Here is a 19,116-nt window from a genome sequence, read left to right as displayed (position 1 = left end):
TGGCTTTTGAAGTCCAGGATCAGAGATGAGGATGATAAACATGAACCCTTCCAGACTCATACCATTGATTTTATTTAAAGAACGTGGGGGTGGTGTGGTAGTGGTGGTGGATTGGGGCAATGACTGACACATATGATTTATGAGCTCGAACCTTGAAGCATCACGAAAGAATCTCTTTAGAAGAAGAGCAAAGAGAAATAACTTTATATCCCGCACATCCGCTCGCGTTTGCGTGTTTTATTCTCCGTGCCAAAGGACCCCCCTCCCCCTTTGCTGCCGATTGCCCCTCCCCCGCAAAGGACAGCTTCTCGGGCGGTGTTGTGGACGCCTGTTATAAAAGCAGGAAGCGCAGCCGTTTCTTTACATCGGATCCTCGTATTGCCACGTGCGCAGCTGCCAACCAGCGCGCTCCCAGAGATGACCCTGCGGTTGCCCCCCCTGGATTAACTCTCATGTAACTGCTGCGCTTTGCCCCCCCTCTGACTACACTCGACCCAGCGTCAGCCTCCCGGCTCTCCGTTTCCTGCCCTGCGCTCATGGGGCGTGTGGCTGCGGGCGCGTGCGGGCACTGAGCGGACCTCAGGTGGATGTATGCGCGCGGAGCCGCGCTCAACGGCTAAGGCACGTGCGTGGACATTGGAGCTCCTGGAGGATGCCGCGTTGGTGCGCCGTGGTCTTGCTGACGGCCGTGCTCTGCCGGGTGAGTCCTCGCAACTTTCTAAGTCTTCAGAGCCACGCGCACCGGGGGAGTCGCGGGGTGTGTGTATTTGTGTGTGGGTGTGCGTGTGTGTGTGTGCGTGTGTGTGTGTGTGTGTGTGGGGGGGGGGGGGGGGGGTGTTTACCTGCGCGAAGGGTCACACGCGGAAAACACTCACCATAAAATAGAGCAAAATAGACCAATTTAATAATAGACCAAAAGCCCTGACCGGACCCGGACGATGTGATGTGAGGGGGCGCTCCAGCAACCCAACCTGCAGCTGAACTCTGAACAGAGACTTGAACGGAGGACATTAACTGTGAGCACGTGCTCACGCGCACAAGGCCAGCTCTCGGTGTAAGCAGGACGGACACACACTCATATTTGCTGGAAAGGGAAAAAAGTATTTCACTTTTCCTCCCTCTTAAATAAATATAATAGTAAAGAAAAAAAACACGAGAAGGTTAAATGTTTCTTTACGAAATTCATTTTTGGGATCTCTAATTGAGACCTGAACACTTCCACTCGTGATAAAACACGTTTATTTCATATAAAGTGGATTTATCTCCTTGAATCTGGCAAGTTTGGACCAAATTGGCGCAGCTGCCGGAGCAGAGCTGTCCACGGTGCTGAAATTACTTAGAGTTTTTTGTCCAGCAATCTGGAGTCCAACAGCAACAGGACGGAGCTAAAGATTGTGCTATATATATATATATATATATATATATATATATATATATATATATATATATATCTCCTTCATAAAAGCCACACTTCAAGTTCGGTAATTTATTTGCTACCACACATCCTTACCTGACAACAGAGACGCGCTTAAAGAAATCGGTTCTGCAGTCAATTGTGCTGGAATCTGGAGCTAGAGGAAAGGGAAAGCGCGCGCAACACTCAGTGTTTATTGCGCGCGTGAATAGTTGGCCTTCTTGATTTGAGTTTTTCTGTGTGTATGTGCTCGGTGGAAGATTTAGGATGAGCAACAAAACGACTTCTAGATCAACCTTTAAAGGCCAGCTGCCCGGAAAAGAAGAAAACTGCGACAGACCTTCTTGGCTTCTTTCTGCTGAGCTGCGCTCCTCTAAGAAGCTTTTTCATCTTTTTAATATCTTCATGCATTATTGTTCAGTTTTAAACAACATTTTTTATTTAAAATATTGTACAATAGTTTCTTTATTTAAATCATTGTAGGCTACATTATATTTTCTCATGTGGAATATTATGAACTATATGTGTAAACAATTTGTTGGCGCTTTAAGAACATGCCTTGGTTGTTAAAAAAAATAATAAAAATAAAATGAAAAGGAATTTAAATTATAAATTAAAAGAAACAACAACATAACCGATGAAATCATCTTTCCAAGTGTTTTGAATTATATTTTAGTTGAACATCCTTCGTGCGCATTTTGTCCTGATCGCGCTTCGCTGTGTGTGCGGTGTTGCGCGCGGATTCTGCTCGGTCCTTCCGGTGGTCCTCTAACCACCCCCCCCCCGCACACACACACACACACACATACACACCATCCCCCTCACATCATCTCCGCAGTCCCGTTAAAGGTCTTCGTAGAAAATTGGGCCTTCTAGAGCTTTGAGGGGGAAAAGGAGTCCCAGAGTCCCACAGATAGACCCCCCCCCCCCCAAACCTTTGTTACCTTTGCACCCCCCCAAAACACACAGCTTCCTACGTTCCTGCTTTTGTAAAGAAATCTAAAGATTCAGATGTCAAATATTTAGTGCTTGTAACTGAAATTAGAAAAGAACATAAATTATTTTCAACGTTTTAAGAAAATATGGAATTTTAAATGAACAATAATGCTTTGTTCACATCCGTTTAAAAGCCAATTTGAGACTTTGCAACAAACAGCCGTTGCTGAGCTACTGTAGTTTGCTTGTCAAAGCGCCGAAAGCTTCATTTCTGCCCCCATCCCAGCATGATTTTGTAAAGAAATTATAGTACAAATATCCTGAGGCCAGTTCATACTTTTTATTTTTTGTTCTTTTTCCTACATTTTAAAATAGTAATTAATTTCTTATTTTCTTTTTATAGTTTGTATTTTCTTAAAACATAAGTAAGTTTAAAAAGAGTTCTGCTTGATTCAAATGTGGAATTAAAAAATTGCACAAATCACTAAACCACAAAAGCAAAAATGTTGCTCCAATGTCCAAAATAAACAAAAATAATAAAATGTTCAGTAATTAAAGGAAAGTTAATTTTTAGTGTTTCAGTTCTTTATTCAAATTAAGGAAAAACTCTCCCTGAAATCCTGTTTGAACCCCTGAATGTGATCCAAGCTGACCTTTGACCCCTGACCTGAGATCCTGTGTCTGCTGAGGGTTCAGGATTGCAGTTCAGTTTTCAAGGTGACTCCCCATGCAGAAACTGTGACCCCCCTTGTTAACAGATCTAATGCCAGGCCCTTCCAGGTGTGCACACACGCTAAGTTTTGTGTGGGGCAGTGAGTCGACAGCCAAGCGCCGTCCGAGCGAGCAAACGACTCTTTAAGTTCATTTCTGTTTCTGACTGGACCAGTGTTAAAGAGCTGAGTGGAGCGCACATGTGTGGGTCTACGGTTTGTGTGTGCTCGGGGTTGTTGGTGATTAATGACCACAGCCGTCGTTGTTGCCGCTCCAGATTTTCAATCGTGTTGGAAGGTCAGAGGTCGGAGCAGCAGCTGATTGTTAAACGCAGCTCAGACTCTGCACTCCACCTGGGTTTGATGTGTGTGGGTTTGTGTTGCTCTTCACTTCACACAGACAATCCTTTTACTGTGTGTGTCCCACCTTGATAGTTACGCTGTGAAACTGGCCAGAGTGTGCTGTGCGTGAGGAGAGGGGGAGCAAGAAAAAAGCCCTAGTTTTTTCGCTTGCAGAACCATTCAAAACCATTCAACCTCATCTATTCCTCTCTTGTGTTTTATATTAATCTGCTCTTTAATGAAGATTATTATTTAAACCAGCCTAACTGGCAGTTATACGCATCCAGATGATAATTTGCTCGCATCCTCTGATGGCTCTTTTGAAGTGTTTATTTCAGCCTCTAATGAGATTATGGAGCCTGTGTGAAATTTAAAGCAGTTCTGCTCACAGCAGTTTATCCTCCTTTAGACCAGCTTCAAGATTTTCACCATCTGAAACCCAATATTAACAGTTTAGATTCATATAACTGAGAAATACAACAATACAATAGAAATTCAGATAGATAGAAAAATATACATTTAAAAAAATATTCACATTGTGCTTTAGAGCGAAGGAACATCAAGTAAAACCTAAGAGAATCACTTTATAATATCACGCATTTGTGAATTTTGAATAGTGAATGATTTGGAAATAATCAGAGTACAAATATTTATGTCTAACATATGATTAACTTTTTTTTACATGTTTATTTATGTCTGTACCATTTATGACAGAACATCATTATTCTAGCAGTCATTAATGCAAAGAAATGTAAAGAAAATGACAAAGGCATAAAAAAAGTGTATATATATATAAATATATATATAAACTCTTTAACAGTTAACATTTAACTTTTAACAGTCAGATATAAGTCACAGACCTCAGAATTACCCAGGAATATTTCACCTGATTTTTTAAATCTGATAATGTGTTTTTCAGACATTTCTTTGTGTTAAAAAATATTTTTTCCAGCGGATTCATTTCTTTTTCAGCAGATTTTCATCTGTGGCTCCAATAAGCTGGGAAAGGGATTTTGCTTGAATGCACTTTTTTGTGTTTTCTTTTTTTTCCTCAAAAGTTGGGCCTTCCAAAGCTTTCCCACCATTGCACAAAAGTTCAGCCATAGTGCTATTCTGATTTAAAAATTCAATAAAGAAAACGCAAAGAACTGTAACGAATGTTACAGCGTTTCTTTGAAGTCTTTAGCCTGTTGCACATGGTGTGGTGGCAAGGATGGGGGGTGGATGGTCTACGTATTGATGCAGGGCCTTAGTTAAGCAGGCGGCTTATTATCCTTAGTTTGATACATCACACAAATGTATAATTGCTGATTGTATTGTTTTGTGCATTATTGTTGCTTTGATTGTTTGAAATAAACCATTTCAAATCAATAGTGTTTTACCGTTTGAAGGACTTCTGAAGAAACTTTGGTCTTGCTGGAGAAAGTCCAGTCATGATTTTGTCTTTGGTTTAAGTCTGAAGCTACATGTTAACACACAGCAACGCGTGTTCGAGCAAACGCTTTCAATGAAAAATCGATGTAAACTCGCCTAAACACAAGTTTCAGGCTTTTCTGTTCACACTCTCGAGTTCACGTGTAGCTACACAAGTTAGACCATTTTGGGGCTCTACATACAAAATGTCCATTAAATGCGTTTTGAGTTAAACCAGTTTAAACTCTAACCAATCAGGGACTCTGATATGGTAGTGACGTATAGATGACATCCTCTGTCATTCACCGACGTGCCAACCATTTAAAAATTGATCATAAAGGATAATTTAATAATTGGGGTTCGTGCCCGGCCAGAATTATATAACACCAAAGTCTTCCATTTATCGGAATAGAGTTCGGAAGGAAAAAGCCTGAAGCAAGATTTTCACCATGTCGCACTAGTAATCAATAGCAAAGTAATAACAAGATGAAGCTTCTCCCTGCTTGTCCAGTGTGAACACCATGGTCTAAACGTGCGTTCAAGAACCCGCTTCTAAAATGTTCTTGAATGTGTGTCACATGCCCGGTGTCTTTGTAGCTTGAACTCTGTCATTAAACTGAGTTAGCTGAAACTCAAATGAAGAACCATATGCTTTAGCTTACAGGGAAAACCCCCATTTTCGTTGAAAAAAAATAATTCTATTTCTCTTGACATGAAGTAATTTAACCCTTGTGCTATCCTAGGCACTTTAACATTGGGAGTTGGGTCATCTAGACCCACTAGACAGTGCGCCGAACCTTTTTTCTTCAATAATTTGTGATCTTCACTGGTGTCCATGGATTACATGAAATCTTTCCACCTTTATCCACCTTTGTCATTGTAGGGAGAACACGTCAATGGTCATCTTGACCCCATTGAATAGCACAAGGGTTAAAAAAATGTACAGGAAGGTTTTTTAGCTGGACGCCATCTTATATGCGGGCATGTCAAATGGAGGCCAGCGGGATGAGTGTGCGGCTCCTTTAGGTTGAAGATCAGACATGTGCAAGGCAGTCACAGTGAACTCACTCTGAAGTTAAAAGTCTGCTGGTGTTACAGAATATTTTTAAATAATCTCCATTTTCTGCCTTCAGTGATGAAACAGGAAGATGACGGCCGATTTGTCCAGGGCAAAAATATTTTTTTCTCCATTTTTTGAAAGGTCTCATGAAGAAAAAAAGTATTCAGTGTGTGAGGAAATGTGTGTGTGTGTGGTCTTTTTTAGTTGGGGCTGCAGAAAAGTATATAAAATGTCAAACGTGACTGACGTGTCAAAGAAAGTCATCATTTCTCGGTTTGCGTCGAACACATGCCACATTAGGAAAAATATCATTATAATGAAGATCTGCTTGTTGCTGGGAGATCAGAGCAGAGCAAATGGTTGGAGTCATTTCTCATGTCTGCGCTTCGTCTGAGCCATGAATGAGGAATAATCGCAGTTATTGATCAGAGCTGAGCCGCGGCTGAACTATAGATCTGTTTTTGGGATGCGCAACGCAGGGCGGCACTGTTGCACCAGATTATTAAGGCCGACCTTAATGACAGAAAATTCATGTCTCTGTGGACGCACATAACTGCAGACACCTCTGTTTGTGATCGATGCCTGACAGAGACGGAGGCCTATCAGCCGCCCATCCTCCACAAAAATGACACCCCGGCAGTCTTGGCATTGATTTTCTGAATTACAATTTAATCTTTCTAATATTTTTGCCTTTGGATAGTTTCAGTTGCAGCAGAGAAATCAGTTCCTGTGAAGCTGACAGCCGTCAATCAACCTTCAGCAGAATAAGGCTCAGTTAAAGGAACGAGAGAAAACGTTAAAGAATAAAAAACATTAAAAAAGAAAAACAAGTAAAGAAGCTTAATTGTTGTTTTGTATGCTTTGCTTTTTTAATTGTCTTTATGATCTGCAAATATGTTTTTGAGAATGGGTGTAACGATTCCTTTTATCAACCATTTGATTTATATCATAATTTCTTGTTAGATGATCCGATTCATTGTCGATATTGGTTCATTTTTAATGATCCCATTGACCTAAAATTGATTCTGAACATTTTGAGCCAAAAATTCAACCATTGTGACTTTGGAGATGAATACTGAACAGTGCAGGGGAAGTTTTCCAGATTCCTTGTATTTCTTGTAAGATAATCAAGATAATATTTCATTTTGAAATAATTTTATAATAGTATATATTGATTCACTTAATTTAACAACTTACTTTAGAGAGATTGATCTGGTTGGATCATAGGAATAGATATCGATTCATCGATTAAATTGATTTATCGCTACACCCCTAGCATTGAGTGATTTGTTGCACTTCAGGGCCACCGTACCTGCCCTTTTATTTCCAAGCACCCTACAAAAACTTTGTCTTTTCCTTAGCATGAGAGCTGATTTAAGAACAGACTTTTACCTGCATTCAGTCAGAAATGAACGGCTAAGCTGCTACTTTTTTCTCGGCAGTATTGTCTTTATCTCTCAGATTTGTGGCTTTCTAGTTTTCTTGGTTTGTACTATTTAGATGAAGACATGTTTTTATGTTCAGGTTATCTTCTGGTTTTAGGTTTTCTGCAGTTATGTCTAGCTGTTTTTTTTTTTCAATTCAATTGTTTACGAGGTCGTTCAAGTCTCTTTTTTTGGTACAGCTTTATCTTTGTTGCTAAATTTCTTTATTTTTGCCTAAAGGTTCATTTATCGTTTTAGCTTTAGGATCATCTATAGTTCCCTCCACACGGTTTTATCTTTACTTTAATCTTGAGCTTCATCTGCATCCCATTTGCATCTTTATCTAGAATATGTGCTTTTAACTGCATTTTCATCTGAAACTTTTTGTCCAGAGTCATTCTTAGATTCATCTATAATCTCATTTTTAGTTTTAGTTGCAGCTTCAACATCCAACTTCATCTGTAGCTTCATTTGCAACCACATCTTAATCTCCAGTTTCATCTGCAGCTTCAGTTTTGTGCACACCTTCTTTATTAGCTTGATTTACATTTTCAGTTTTGATTTCATCTGCGGTTCCATCAGATTTTCAGAAGAAGATTCCTTAAAGTCCCACTCCGATCATCTTTTGATCTATTTTAAAACTTTCCCAGTGGTCTTTAAGTTGTGATTATTTTAGACACAATCAAAAAACCTGCGTCGTACTCTAAGACGTAGATTATTCATAGCGGCAGGAGTTCATTAGAAATCTGCCTCTGAGTTGTGAGCAGGACTGTTGGTGCGGAAGCAGGCCCCCCTTTGTTCACACTATCTCCTTCACAAGCCCATGCAGAAAGGCAGTTTTAATCTTAAATTCTTATATATATCTGCCACCGTTAGAAAATACTATAAGAACATGTTAAAAACACCAAAAACACGATTTTCATTGTATTGGGTTTTTAATGCATAGTGGAGCGTTGTTAAAATTTTACTAAGACTGGTCATAAAGTTAACCTGCAAACATACACATGTGCACATTTGGAGTGTCACACTGCTACACCCTAACAGTAATAATATCATTGTGCATGCTGGTAACAGTTTGTCACTCAGAAAATCACAGACTCTCTTGATCTGTTATGTTGCTCTATTTGTGGCCTACTTGCTGGATTATTTGATTAAAAACATGACACCTTATTTGTCTCAACGAAAAATACATTTATGTTTTTAATGGGGAACTTAAGCATTCTGCTAAGCCTTTTGGATAACAAGAGGGTTTTCGTTGCTTTTTAAGGGCGGCGGTTTAGATGAGGTGGTAGAGCAGGTCGTCCAACAACCAAAGGGCTGGCAGATCAATCCCTGCTCTCCCCAGGCAGCCGTCACCCCTCCAAGCACTGCCAGCCTGCAGCTCACTGCTCCCCCCAGGGGATGGGTCAAAATGTGAAGAAGAATTTCCCCTATGTGGGATAAATAAAGTATCTATTATTATTATTAAGAGTTGCCATAGAAATGCAACATTTTCTTCTGTATGATTACATTTTATCCAGAATTAAAGGGATGCCTCTCAGCAGCCTCTGTAGGCAGGAAGGTCAGCCTTACCTGGACATGTTGCTGTTGTTGTAGTAGGGATTTCTTTCTGTCTTTGCCTCAAGGGCATGACCAGTGGACAAAGACTCTGCCATGCAGTCACCTAAGAGATGTGGTTGATTACAGCTTTTGCCATCTATTCCTGTGATTGAACTGTCACCCTTCTCTGAAACAGCAGAAACATAATGCATTTTTTCTCATGCACATCAGGGTCATTAAGATCATGAACTGAAGGCTGTTCAGCAAGTTTTCTAATGTCTTTACCATGAATCTGAACCCCCCACTTCTTTTGACAGCGTGGATGATATGTTGTTAATGGTGTCCATTAAGAAGTAGAATCTTCACTTTTGAATTCTTGAATTTCAATGCGTTTGCAAACACACTCTGATGCTTCACTCACACTGGGCTAAAAGCCCGTTGAAGAATTCCTGTTTAGTGTGCTCTTGAACATGCCACACATTCCCGTGGCGCAAGGCAGATTAATGTGGTCTGAGACTGATGAGCCCCAGTCCTTCATGTTCTTTGATATCTCTGTCTCTGTGATGTTCATGAAATTGAAAGTTGGTGCTGTTGGATCTGAGTTTGTGGGTTTGGGTGCAGCGAGTTCACTTCTGCAGCTTCATATGGATCATGTGTAAGCTACCAACACACTAGGCATATGGGGAGCCGTTGAAGGAGGCTTGGTGCAACATCATTTGGCGTCATATAATTCCATCCGCAGTTATTATTTGCTCCTCCGCGATCAATTTTTAAATGGTTGGCACGTCCTTTTTTTCACTACCAAGCCCCTGATTGGTCAAAGTTGACGTCATAATTGCTGCGCATTTTTGTATCTAGAGCCTCAAACTAAAATCTGTTTTGAACGCAAGGGCCCAAAACCCACATATGTACACGTTTACATCGAGTTTTCATTGAAAGTAGTTGCTCGAACGTGCGATTCTGAGTCTGGTGTGAAGGTATCATTAGTTGTGTTTTTATTGTTATTTCTTGAATGTACTGCAATTTGAGTTGTTTGTATTTGTCAAATATTGCTTAATTCCTCCTTTTCTACCCTTTCATTAGCCGACCTAATTTTGACCTATTTTTTTTTAGAACATGATCTTGGTTTTTTTTCTCAGTTTTATGTTTAAAATGATTATGAACAGAACAGAATTTTTTTAACCTTAATTTTCACGGTAAAAGATTAACTACTAATTCTAGTGCTTCTAGATTTAGTTGGGCTGCATGATGCAGTGGTTTTTGGCACTGACACTTCAGAGCAAGAAGCTCCTGCTTAAAATCCCAGCTGGGTTCTTTTTGTGTGGAGTTTGCATGTTCTATGCCCATCTGGGCGTTTTTTGGGGTGTGTGAGGACTTGGTGCTGAGAAAAGAATAACATCTTCAACCCTCATGTTCTTCTTCTGATGAGGGGGCTTACTGCTTGTCACAATTTAGGTGCTGAGATATGCAAAACCATTCGTTTTTTTTTTTTCATACCATAGAAGTTGAGTGTTACAGGCCTGCAGTCATTCCTTCACACTGGGATCATGCATAAGGTTTTCCAGATCATTGGTATCATCCCCCCTCCTAGCCCCGTCAGGTACAGACTTAAGTTTAAGATGCTTTGCAGGGGAGCAGCCAGCTCTGGAGACGGATGAAAGGGCGGGGGTAGATAGAAAAGCTGATACATAAATATGGGGCACAGACAGAAGAAAAGTCCAATCGACTGAAAAATATGTTTCTTCGCTTTCTCAGCTCCTCTCAGCTGCAGCTTCAGTGATGCTCTTCATCCCCCCTGCAAACCTCCAACATTCTTTTAGCCTCCAATTGTTTCTCCAGCTCCTTCCTGTTGTCCTTGGCCTCCTTCACACAAGTCCAAAGATCCCCAGGGCCCCTCTTTGCCTCTCCAGCATCTTAATTTTTTTAGGGTCTTTTTCATTTTTGGTAAGAACTGCTTTAACCTTGCTGGTGACCCATAGTTTGTTCTTGGTGAAGCAGCTGACAGGTTCAACTATGTCTAGACAAAAGTTGGTCTGTGAAGACGTGTGATCTATTTACAGAGTGTATTTAACATCAGGTCAGCTCAGTGGCCTTGTGGTTAGAGTGTCTGCCCTGTGACTGGAAGGTTGTGGGTTCAAACCCATACCAAAGACTTTAAAAATGACACCCAGTGCCTCCCTGCTTGACACTCAGCATTGGGGGGTTAATTCCACTAAATGTTTCCCAAGCACAGCTGTGTCTGCAGCTCACTGCTACCCCAGGAATGGGTCAAATATGGAGAACAAATTTCACACACCTAGGTCTAGGGTTCCTAGATTTTTTTCTGTGCGGCTTTATGTTTTTTTGCAGCCAGTTTCATCTGGTTTCATTTGATAATCATTCACAGCTGAACCTCATTGGGCTCCTCAGTCTTTTTAATGTTGTAGATTTCAGTTTGTCATGTCAACTGTTTGTCATAGTTTTTGGTTTTCAGAGCAACGTCATCACCACCTTTCCTGACTGCTGGCATTCTTTATGGGATTTTTTTTCAATGTGAGTTTTCTTATTTAATTTTATTATATTTAACATATTACGATCTTTTCAGATGCTGCACTCTTCTCAGTCTGACCCTTGGGAATATGCTTTGGAAAATTCAGTTACCATTCAGTAGGAATTTTTTCAAAATGGGGATGTTTGTGTGCTTAAGGAAGTGTAGAGCAAAATTTAAGTGCAGGGACTGTTTCAGTCAGCCTTGATGTGAACAGTGTTTGCTTGCTGCTGCTTCTCTGTCCTTAAACTGTTTCTCTCATGGTTTGATCAGCTGTTAAGTGTCCCTGAAAGTTCTCCTTTGAGTCTGAGCTGCAGAACGAAGCCACGAGCTGAAGATCAGAGGGGTCTGAATTAAAAGATGTTGAGGTGTTCCAGAGGCTCTTTTCTTTAAATTCCTGAGTTTTCTTGTCTTTGAAAGCTGGACTCTTCATTTAAACTACTAACCTCACAACAAAAATCTCCCCTAAAGATTTGTTTAGTGAAAAAAAGTGCAACTTTAAATATTCTTACACATTTTCCAACCATTTCCATCAACAGTCATTGTTCCCATTTCCCAAGACATTTGCTGGTAGGTTCCCATCCCATTGATCTTTTTCTCATCACTCTCAGGTTAGATATTGCTATTAAATTCATGAATTAAATGAAATTCACAATGTCTTGATTTGATTAGTTTCAGAATCCAAAATTATTTGGCATTAATTATATATATATTTTCCATTCATGGATATATTCTGTTCTGCTAATCTAGAATCGGTTCACCAGAGCTGCAGTCTCAGACTTCTCTTTATTTCTATGTTTTGGTTCAAAAACCAATCTCACCTAGTAATGAAAAAAAGCAAAACCGTTTTCTTATAACGCGCGATCTAAACTAAACAAGAATAATAAAATGGTGAGCATTCTCTGAAAAACCAAACAGAACATCAATTTCCTGCCTCAAAATTGGCATCCCAGCCCCTCCCTTTAGTTCTTTAAGAAGCTCTAGCTGCAGCTGCAGACACTCTGTCTAAAAGCAGACTGTCCTGTGGAGGCGTGTCAGTCTGCCGTTTCCATAAATCAACTCGAATCACTTTTATTGATATGACACCTTAACAAGACCGCAGTCAATCGGCGGCATACACTAAACTCAAAACATTAAAACTGTAATTTAAAGGTGAAATCAATTAAAAAGTAAAGCACTAAATATATAAAAATAAGTAGCAGAAACAAAATAAAACCCACCAGCAGAGCAGGGTCTCATGCTGTCAAAAGCTCTGCTGTAAAAATGAGTCATTATTATTAAAAATATACAGTGAACGAGTCAGACGTTTGCTCACAGTCTTTTCTGAATCACCTTTAAACCACCAAACCTGTGCTGCAACATAGACAGTTGGAATTGAGGAAAAGTTTTTTACATGAAGAAAAGAATCAAGAAGATGCAGTATGAAACAACAAAAACATCATCTCTGGTGTCATACTCAAATTATTTCAGTTAAAGAAACGTTTTATTTTATTGCGATTTAACCTATGCAATGCGCTTAATTAAACTAATATAAAACTCCTCTTGTCTTTTCCACCAGATGACACGACTGACATGTTTATAAGAATTTTTTTTAACTCAATCTCTCAAAGAGATAAAACTGATCTTACCTACTCCTTACTACACTGAAAAAATGAACACTGACTGAACTTAAAAAATGGAAGTAATCTGTCACAAAATTTTTTGCACTTACTCAATAATGTTGCATATCCTACCACTTTGGTGCCCTGCTATCATTTAAATTATAGTAAATTAAGAACACCAAAGACACATGGCATAACCTATACCGTATTTTCCGGACTATAGGTCGCCTTTTTTTCATAGTTTGGCAAGGGGTGCGACTTATACTCTGCAGCGAATTATATTAGAAATAAATTGAAATAAATACTGTCAACAGTCAAGGTATGAGGGGGCAGGAGAGCAGGTAGGACCCAGACGCAGAGGCGGGAGGCAAACTGTTTCAGGGCAAGGTGTTTAATTACAAACAAAAAGCACTGCAGAGCTAAACTTACTGTGGCAAAACATGAAACATGGCATGAAGGAGTCAGGGAAAAGACGTTAATGGACCAGCACAAGAGGAAGGGAGAGACGAGACTTAAATACAGACAGGGCAGACAAGACACAGGTGACCATGATCAGGACAGATAGGGACAAGGAAGTAAAACTCAGGAACATGACCAAACAGAACACCTTTCAAAATAAAACAGGAAACAGAACCAAACATGACAGAACACGAAATAAGTCAAAAACCAAGACAAAAGAAACCCAAACCATGACAAAATACATTGTTAACCCTCCTGTTATGTTCACTTGTGAGGAACAGAGATGATGTTCCTGGGTCAATTTGATGTATGAAGTATGTTAAGTGTTGAGAGTATGTTAAGTGACTCAGAGAAACAGCAAACTTTTTTTTACAGGAAGATCTTGAAGGTTAACAACATAATATTCTATTTTCCAATGATTTCATAGATTCAGAAAAGCAATAAAAATGACAACTGTTTCTACAAATACAGGATGAAAACAGAGTATTAGTTGGCCAATGATGCTTCATGAAAGGAATAAATAAGTATGAGAAAGAATTACTGTGAAATTATGAGATAAACAGTTTGCTATGATTGTGTCATATCAGTTTGTGCAAGTTATTAGTTCTTGGTCTCAGATTTTGTCAAATAAATTTCCAGTCAAAATGGGACTTATAGTCCAGTGCGACTTATCTGTGTTTTTTTCTGCTTTATAATGCATTTTTAGGCTGGTGCGACTTATACTCCGGAACGACCTATAGTTCGGAAAATACGGTACTTATAAAACACATTCAACTGATAACAGCATTGGTTTACTTTTTTAATATATCAATTTGGGGTTATCAGTGATTATTCCCACAAACTCACCAAGAGATTTGAGTCATCGTTAGTTTCTGCCATGACTGGCGACTCGAGAACAATCAAAGACATTTTACAGGTCCTTTCTGACCCAAGGCTCTGTCATCTGCCCGGGCTCTTGTCTCACCTGTTTCCACATAACAATTAAAAAAGCGGTTCTGAAAAACGTCACAGCCATCTTTATACTCTGTTTAAGTTTGATGGTTGAGCTCCTTGAAGGTTTTCTCCCATGTTTTTGTCAAGAAAGATCTGATGAAAAATTGTGTTCTTGCAAAAAAACGTTGCTACGTTTTCACGAACGCACCTGAAGCTGATAGCAGACTCACATTTGGGACCCAGTTTGTAGTTGTAGTACCCCCACCACCCTCACCACCTTTACACATCCCACTCCCGCCCATCCCAGGTTTCGTTCAGGCTGATAAACATGAATCTCAAGCTGGGTGCTGTTCATTTACTTCGAGAGGAGCCCACGTTAACGCTGCGAGGCAGCCTTGTGCGAGATGAATCTGAGAGATGAAGGAGACCCCCAGTTTGACTCCTGTCGAATGAAAAATGAATGGTCCTAAAATGCGAGGGGTGCATTTAACAAGTTCAACTGAGCTTTGAAGAGCAAACATGCTGGGATGCATTTCATCAAAGAGAAATATTAGGAAGGTTCTGAAGTCAGCTGTTTGATTTCGTCTATTATTTTTAGCAAGAATCCTGTCTTTGTTGAGCAAACTGCTGTACTTTCACTATCAATTATATTAATATTATTTTTTATCATTTAGACAGCTCCAACTTTTGACCAAAGCCTTAAAATTGTTAAAATATTTCGTGAGTTTAACTTTTTTCTTTTTGAAAATGGGTGTTTCTGCTTGACTCAAACTGCTGTTGGATCATTTTTAATACGCACGATGAACTGGAAAATGCTTCATACTTTGGGGATTTTTGAATGATACATATCCATACAAATGTCACTTTATACTAGTGACTAAAGCTCTGTTCTTTCATCTCAACATTTTGGCTCTTCTCTGTGCAGATCTGCCTCTTTGAAGTAGGGTCTGATCCTAAAACGCTCACAGATGTGTGATGTAGGTTGATTAATCTGTTATCTGATCAGTCCAGGCAGCAGTCAGATCGAGTTGCCCCCTCTTTGCTGCTGGTTCAGGCATTGTAACTCTGCCTGGCTCTCACCCATCTTCCATTCAAACTCCTGTTCATCTTTAGTTTAAAATGTACTCATTATTGCTCTGTGAGTTTGTACATTTAAGTAGGTCGTTGAAGTTCAGCTAACGGTCTTTCAGATCATTGAGGTTTTCCATGATCTCCTCAGAGCCTTACAGTTTTTCACAAAAACTGACTGTGGAGCTGCATTTTGTTTGGAGGCTTCTGCTATATGGAGTTAATTCAGTCTCAATAATCAGAAATGCACACAACCGGTTTTACAAATGCACACGCTCCGATTCACAAATGTCATTTTATGCAAACGTGAAAAATAAATTCGGAAATACACACCCTGTGTTTCACAAACACACAGATTGTGTTTCACAAATGCACACTAAATGTTTTACAAATGCACAATAAGTGTTTCTCACAAATGTGCACACTGTTTTTCACAAAAACATTTTAGAAATTCACAATAAATGTATCAGAAATACACAGTAGGTGCTTCACAAACATGATTTTTAGGTACACATGTGATGTGAACTCACAGATCATTCGAACTGCAGACTGTGCATTCAAAATCCCGTTCTCGTTTGTGAATCTCTCCGTGTGTGTGAGAGATTTTTCTACGGTGAATATTGAGACTCATCTGACGGAGCGGGTCAACTAATGTCACCATTGGCTAGTGAATCTGTCAATCAAACTCATCGGGAAAGCAACCGGGTTCGCTTTTAGCCAATCGTATGGCCCCTTACACTTTCTCTACGCTTTCTGCAGGTGGCAAAAGCCCCGCCCATATTTGATTCTGTACCAGTCGGTCGTTAGCGTGTTAGCCTTAGCATGGCTTGTCGGTTTATTGCCTTCGGTTGTCAAAAATTACTGGCTTGTGCAACTTTTCAGTGGACCTGGAAGCAAGGCAACAGTGGTTGAATGCAGTTGACATTGAATCCATCGAACTCTGTACTGGTCATGAGATTTAAAATGAGTGTTTCACTCGGGATTGTTTGTACGTTATTCTCTTAGCTTTCATGCTAGCGTCATTTCAACACTCAGACACGGTTTTGATCATATGAAGGTGGAGGAGAAAAATCTTCAACTTCCACAGGTTTTGTGGAGAAACTGGCATCACTTTGCTCCGTACCACGCAGTGGGACTACATTACCTCAAGTTCATCTCACTGTCAATCACAGACGCCCAATATACACCTCCCCTGCTCAGCCCGAAGTCACTTTGCTTGACCTTAATTTTATTTTTTTAATAACTCAAATGTCATTGATTTTATATTGTAACCATATACATATACACCTCTTGGCCAGGTCACCCTTGCAAAAAAGATCCTCATCTCTCTGGGTTTTATAGCTGGTTAAATACTACACAACAAAAGATGGTCATAGAACAACAAAGTGCAAACATTCACCCTTTATTGCAGAGTAAAACTCAGTGAAAACATGGACAGATTAAAACATCAAAATTTAAGCAAATGTGGGATCTCTACTGATTTGAATTTTATTTAAACTGGAACTAATTTTCATAACTTCCTTACATACAATGAAGTCCCTTGAACAATACAGCAGTATTGATTTGAACTTTGTCTTCCTCCCCTCAGTCTCTCTTCTTCTGTATGTAATTATGTCGCCTAAATTAAGTTCTAAACAAACGGGACAGTAAAGATGTAGGTCCACTCCCAAACGGTCTGAATTCCACAATGGGTTGATGTCGTCTTGCAGTTCCAACATTTGTGGACCCAAAAGGGGACTGTCCCATACCGGGACATTGATCCCAGGATGAGGTTCAGCCATGGATCCACTCTCCTCCCATTCAATCTCTGGAACCAGCATACCCTGACAAAAAAAAAGAAAAAAGATACTGTTTATGAACAGCACTGTTTTTTTTGTGTTTTAGATTATGTAGGAACAGTGACCGACTAATAATAACTTATATTGTTGCTTGCAGGCAGACCTCATATCTCCATAACTGTTTATAATTTGCAAATAAGTGAACCTTAACAAAGTAGTGAGATTAGTACATATGATGGCTCATAATACCATGCATTGTGATGCATTTTGAACTTGCAGATGTGCTATTCTTCCTACAAACAAACAATTTAGGGAAATTGTTTGCACCACACAACAATAATCCTTTTCATTCATTTTCGATGAAAATTCACTGTAGTCATTATGATTTCATGATACTCTTCTTGATACTTTCCACTTTAGTCAAACTGCACACAAATCAGTTGTCCAGTACAGTGAGATTAAATAAAGCATTTACCCAGGGATCAGAAACAGGGTTCTGGGTCAAGCCCAACTGCCACAGCTGATTTGGCGTCATGCTTTGCTCCGTCCTGATTGGATGGCTGTCCCACGCGTCACTAAAGACATCCAAACTGGCCTGAATGCGTGGTAGAAAAATGTAATGGCAGCAGAATACGTGATGTGACTGATATTGAGCAAGTCTTGGTCCTCAGGAGAGAGCAGGATGTTGTAATATAAACCAGTAACACTCACGAAGACATCACACCAGAGGAGCTCAATCCTGTATTTGGAAAAAAGCAAAAAAAAATATTATATTGTCAGATTTATTTTTAATACATCATTCACTTTTATGTATCAGGGCTCCAGACTAACTTTTTTCACTAGGAGCATAGTGGCCCCTAACTGAAAATTTTAGGGGCACAACCAGAAAATTTAGGGGCGCATACCGTAAATCAACATTCTAACCAAATCTACTAATTTCCACTGTATTACAAATAAATACTTTAACAATAGATGCAGAAATTACAATGTGCTGTTTCTAATTCAGTGTCATATTTTATTCTGCACTTTTGAAGATGCAACATGAAGGTAAACTGACATCACCATCGCTGTCACGACAGTACAACTAAGTAAAAATAGTTAAAAAAATACCATACTTTTAGAATAAAAAAAAAGTTTTTAGTAACAAGTGATTACCGTAGTAACCTTTCGTAATTTCACAGTTTCAAACAAGACTTAAATGTATGTAAATATTAGAGGATGGAAATTCATGTTGGTGACACCAAATAGGTTCAGCCAAGATGCACAATAAGCGTGTTTGAGATCACCCAGATGGACGCAACACTGCACAGATCACCTGGTGTGTGACGTATATTTTTGTTTTTGCTCCAACATCACCTGTCAATCAAAACAAAAATATCACGAGAAAGGGGTGAGAGCAAGACACCGATCAGAGCGAACGCAGCTGGAAATTTAGTATTGAACTGACTAAAAGCTGCCCTACAGACTACAAAACAATGCATTATGGGACATGCGTCCTGATGGGTTTTTTGTAGTTCACTGATCAATTAAAATAATTTAAAATACCAACTGATTAAAAAAAGGCTACATCCATTACAAAACATTAAAATAATTATAAAAGATGTAATATCACAGCTCATACTTAGGGGGAGAGGCATATTAAAACGAAATTGAATGTTAAGGACAACTCCTAATTCCTGGTCTCTTTCAGTCTCGCTGCAGCTTCGATTTCATGCGAGTTTGAGACCCCTGCTGTACACTCTGTCACTGGTACACTAGCTGCAGTTCGGAAGAACGAATGAATAGTTCACTTGCTCATAGCTCAGACGCACATATCAGGTTGTGATGATATTTGTCTCCGTTTCCTTCCCACGGATGTTTACGCGCGCTCGATTATCTCTAGGCCCCGCCCCTCCACACATTTTAGCCACTT

General features: G+C 39.6%; 1 protein-coding gene across 2 annotated transcripts in view; it reads left to right on the top strand.

Annotated features, from left to right (window-relative positions):
• The first annotated feature begins 312 nt into the window (after nt 1-312).
• Nucleotides 313-19,116, top strand: part of LOC101170109 (neurexophilin-1) — a 45,510-nt gene continuing 26,706 nt past the window's right edge. Inside the window, exon 1 of one of the 2 annotated variants that reach the window (XM_004074159.4) lies at nt 313-700. In XM_004074159.4, coding sequence (XP_004074207.1) covers nt 653-700 — 48 coding nt within the window. In that variant the 5' untranslated portion in view covers nt 313-652. Of the gene's footprint in view, nt 701-11,241; nt 11,371-19,116 lie in introns of those variants that run through there. The other variant, XM_020707282.1, reaches the window with a different exon arrangement.

The sequence above is a fragment of the Oryzias latipes genome, chromosome 11, assembly GCF_002234675.1.
Source record: "Oryzias latipes chromosome 11, ASM223467v1".
NCBI lineage: Eukaryota > Metazoa > Chordata > Actinopteri > Beloniformes > Adrianichthyidae > Oryzias > Oryzias latipes.
This window is presented reverse-complemented; position numbering and strand designations above follow the sequence as displayed.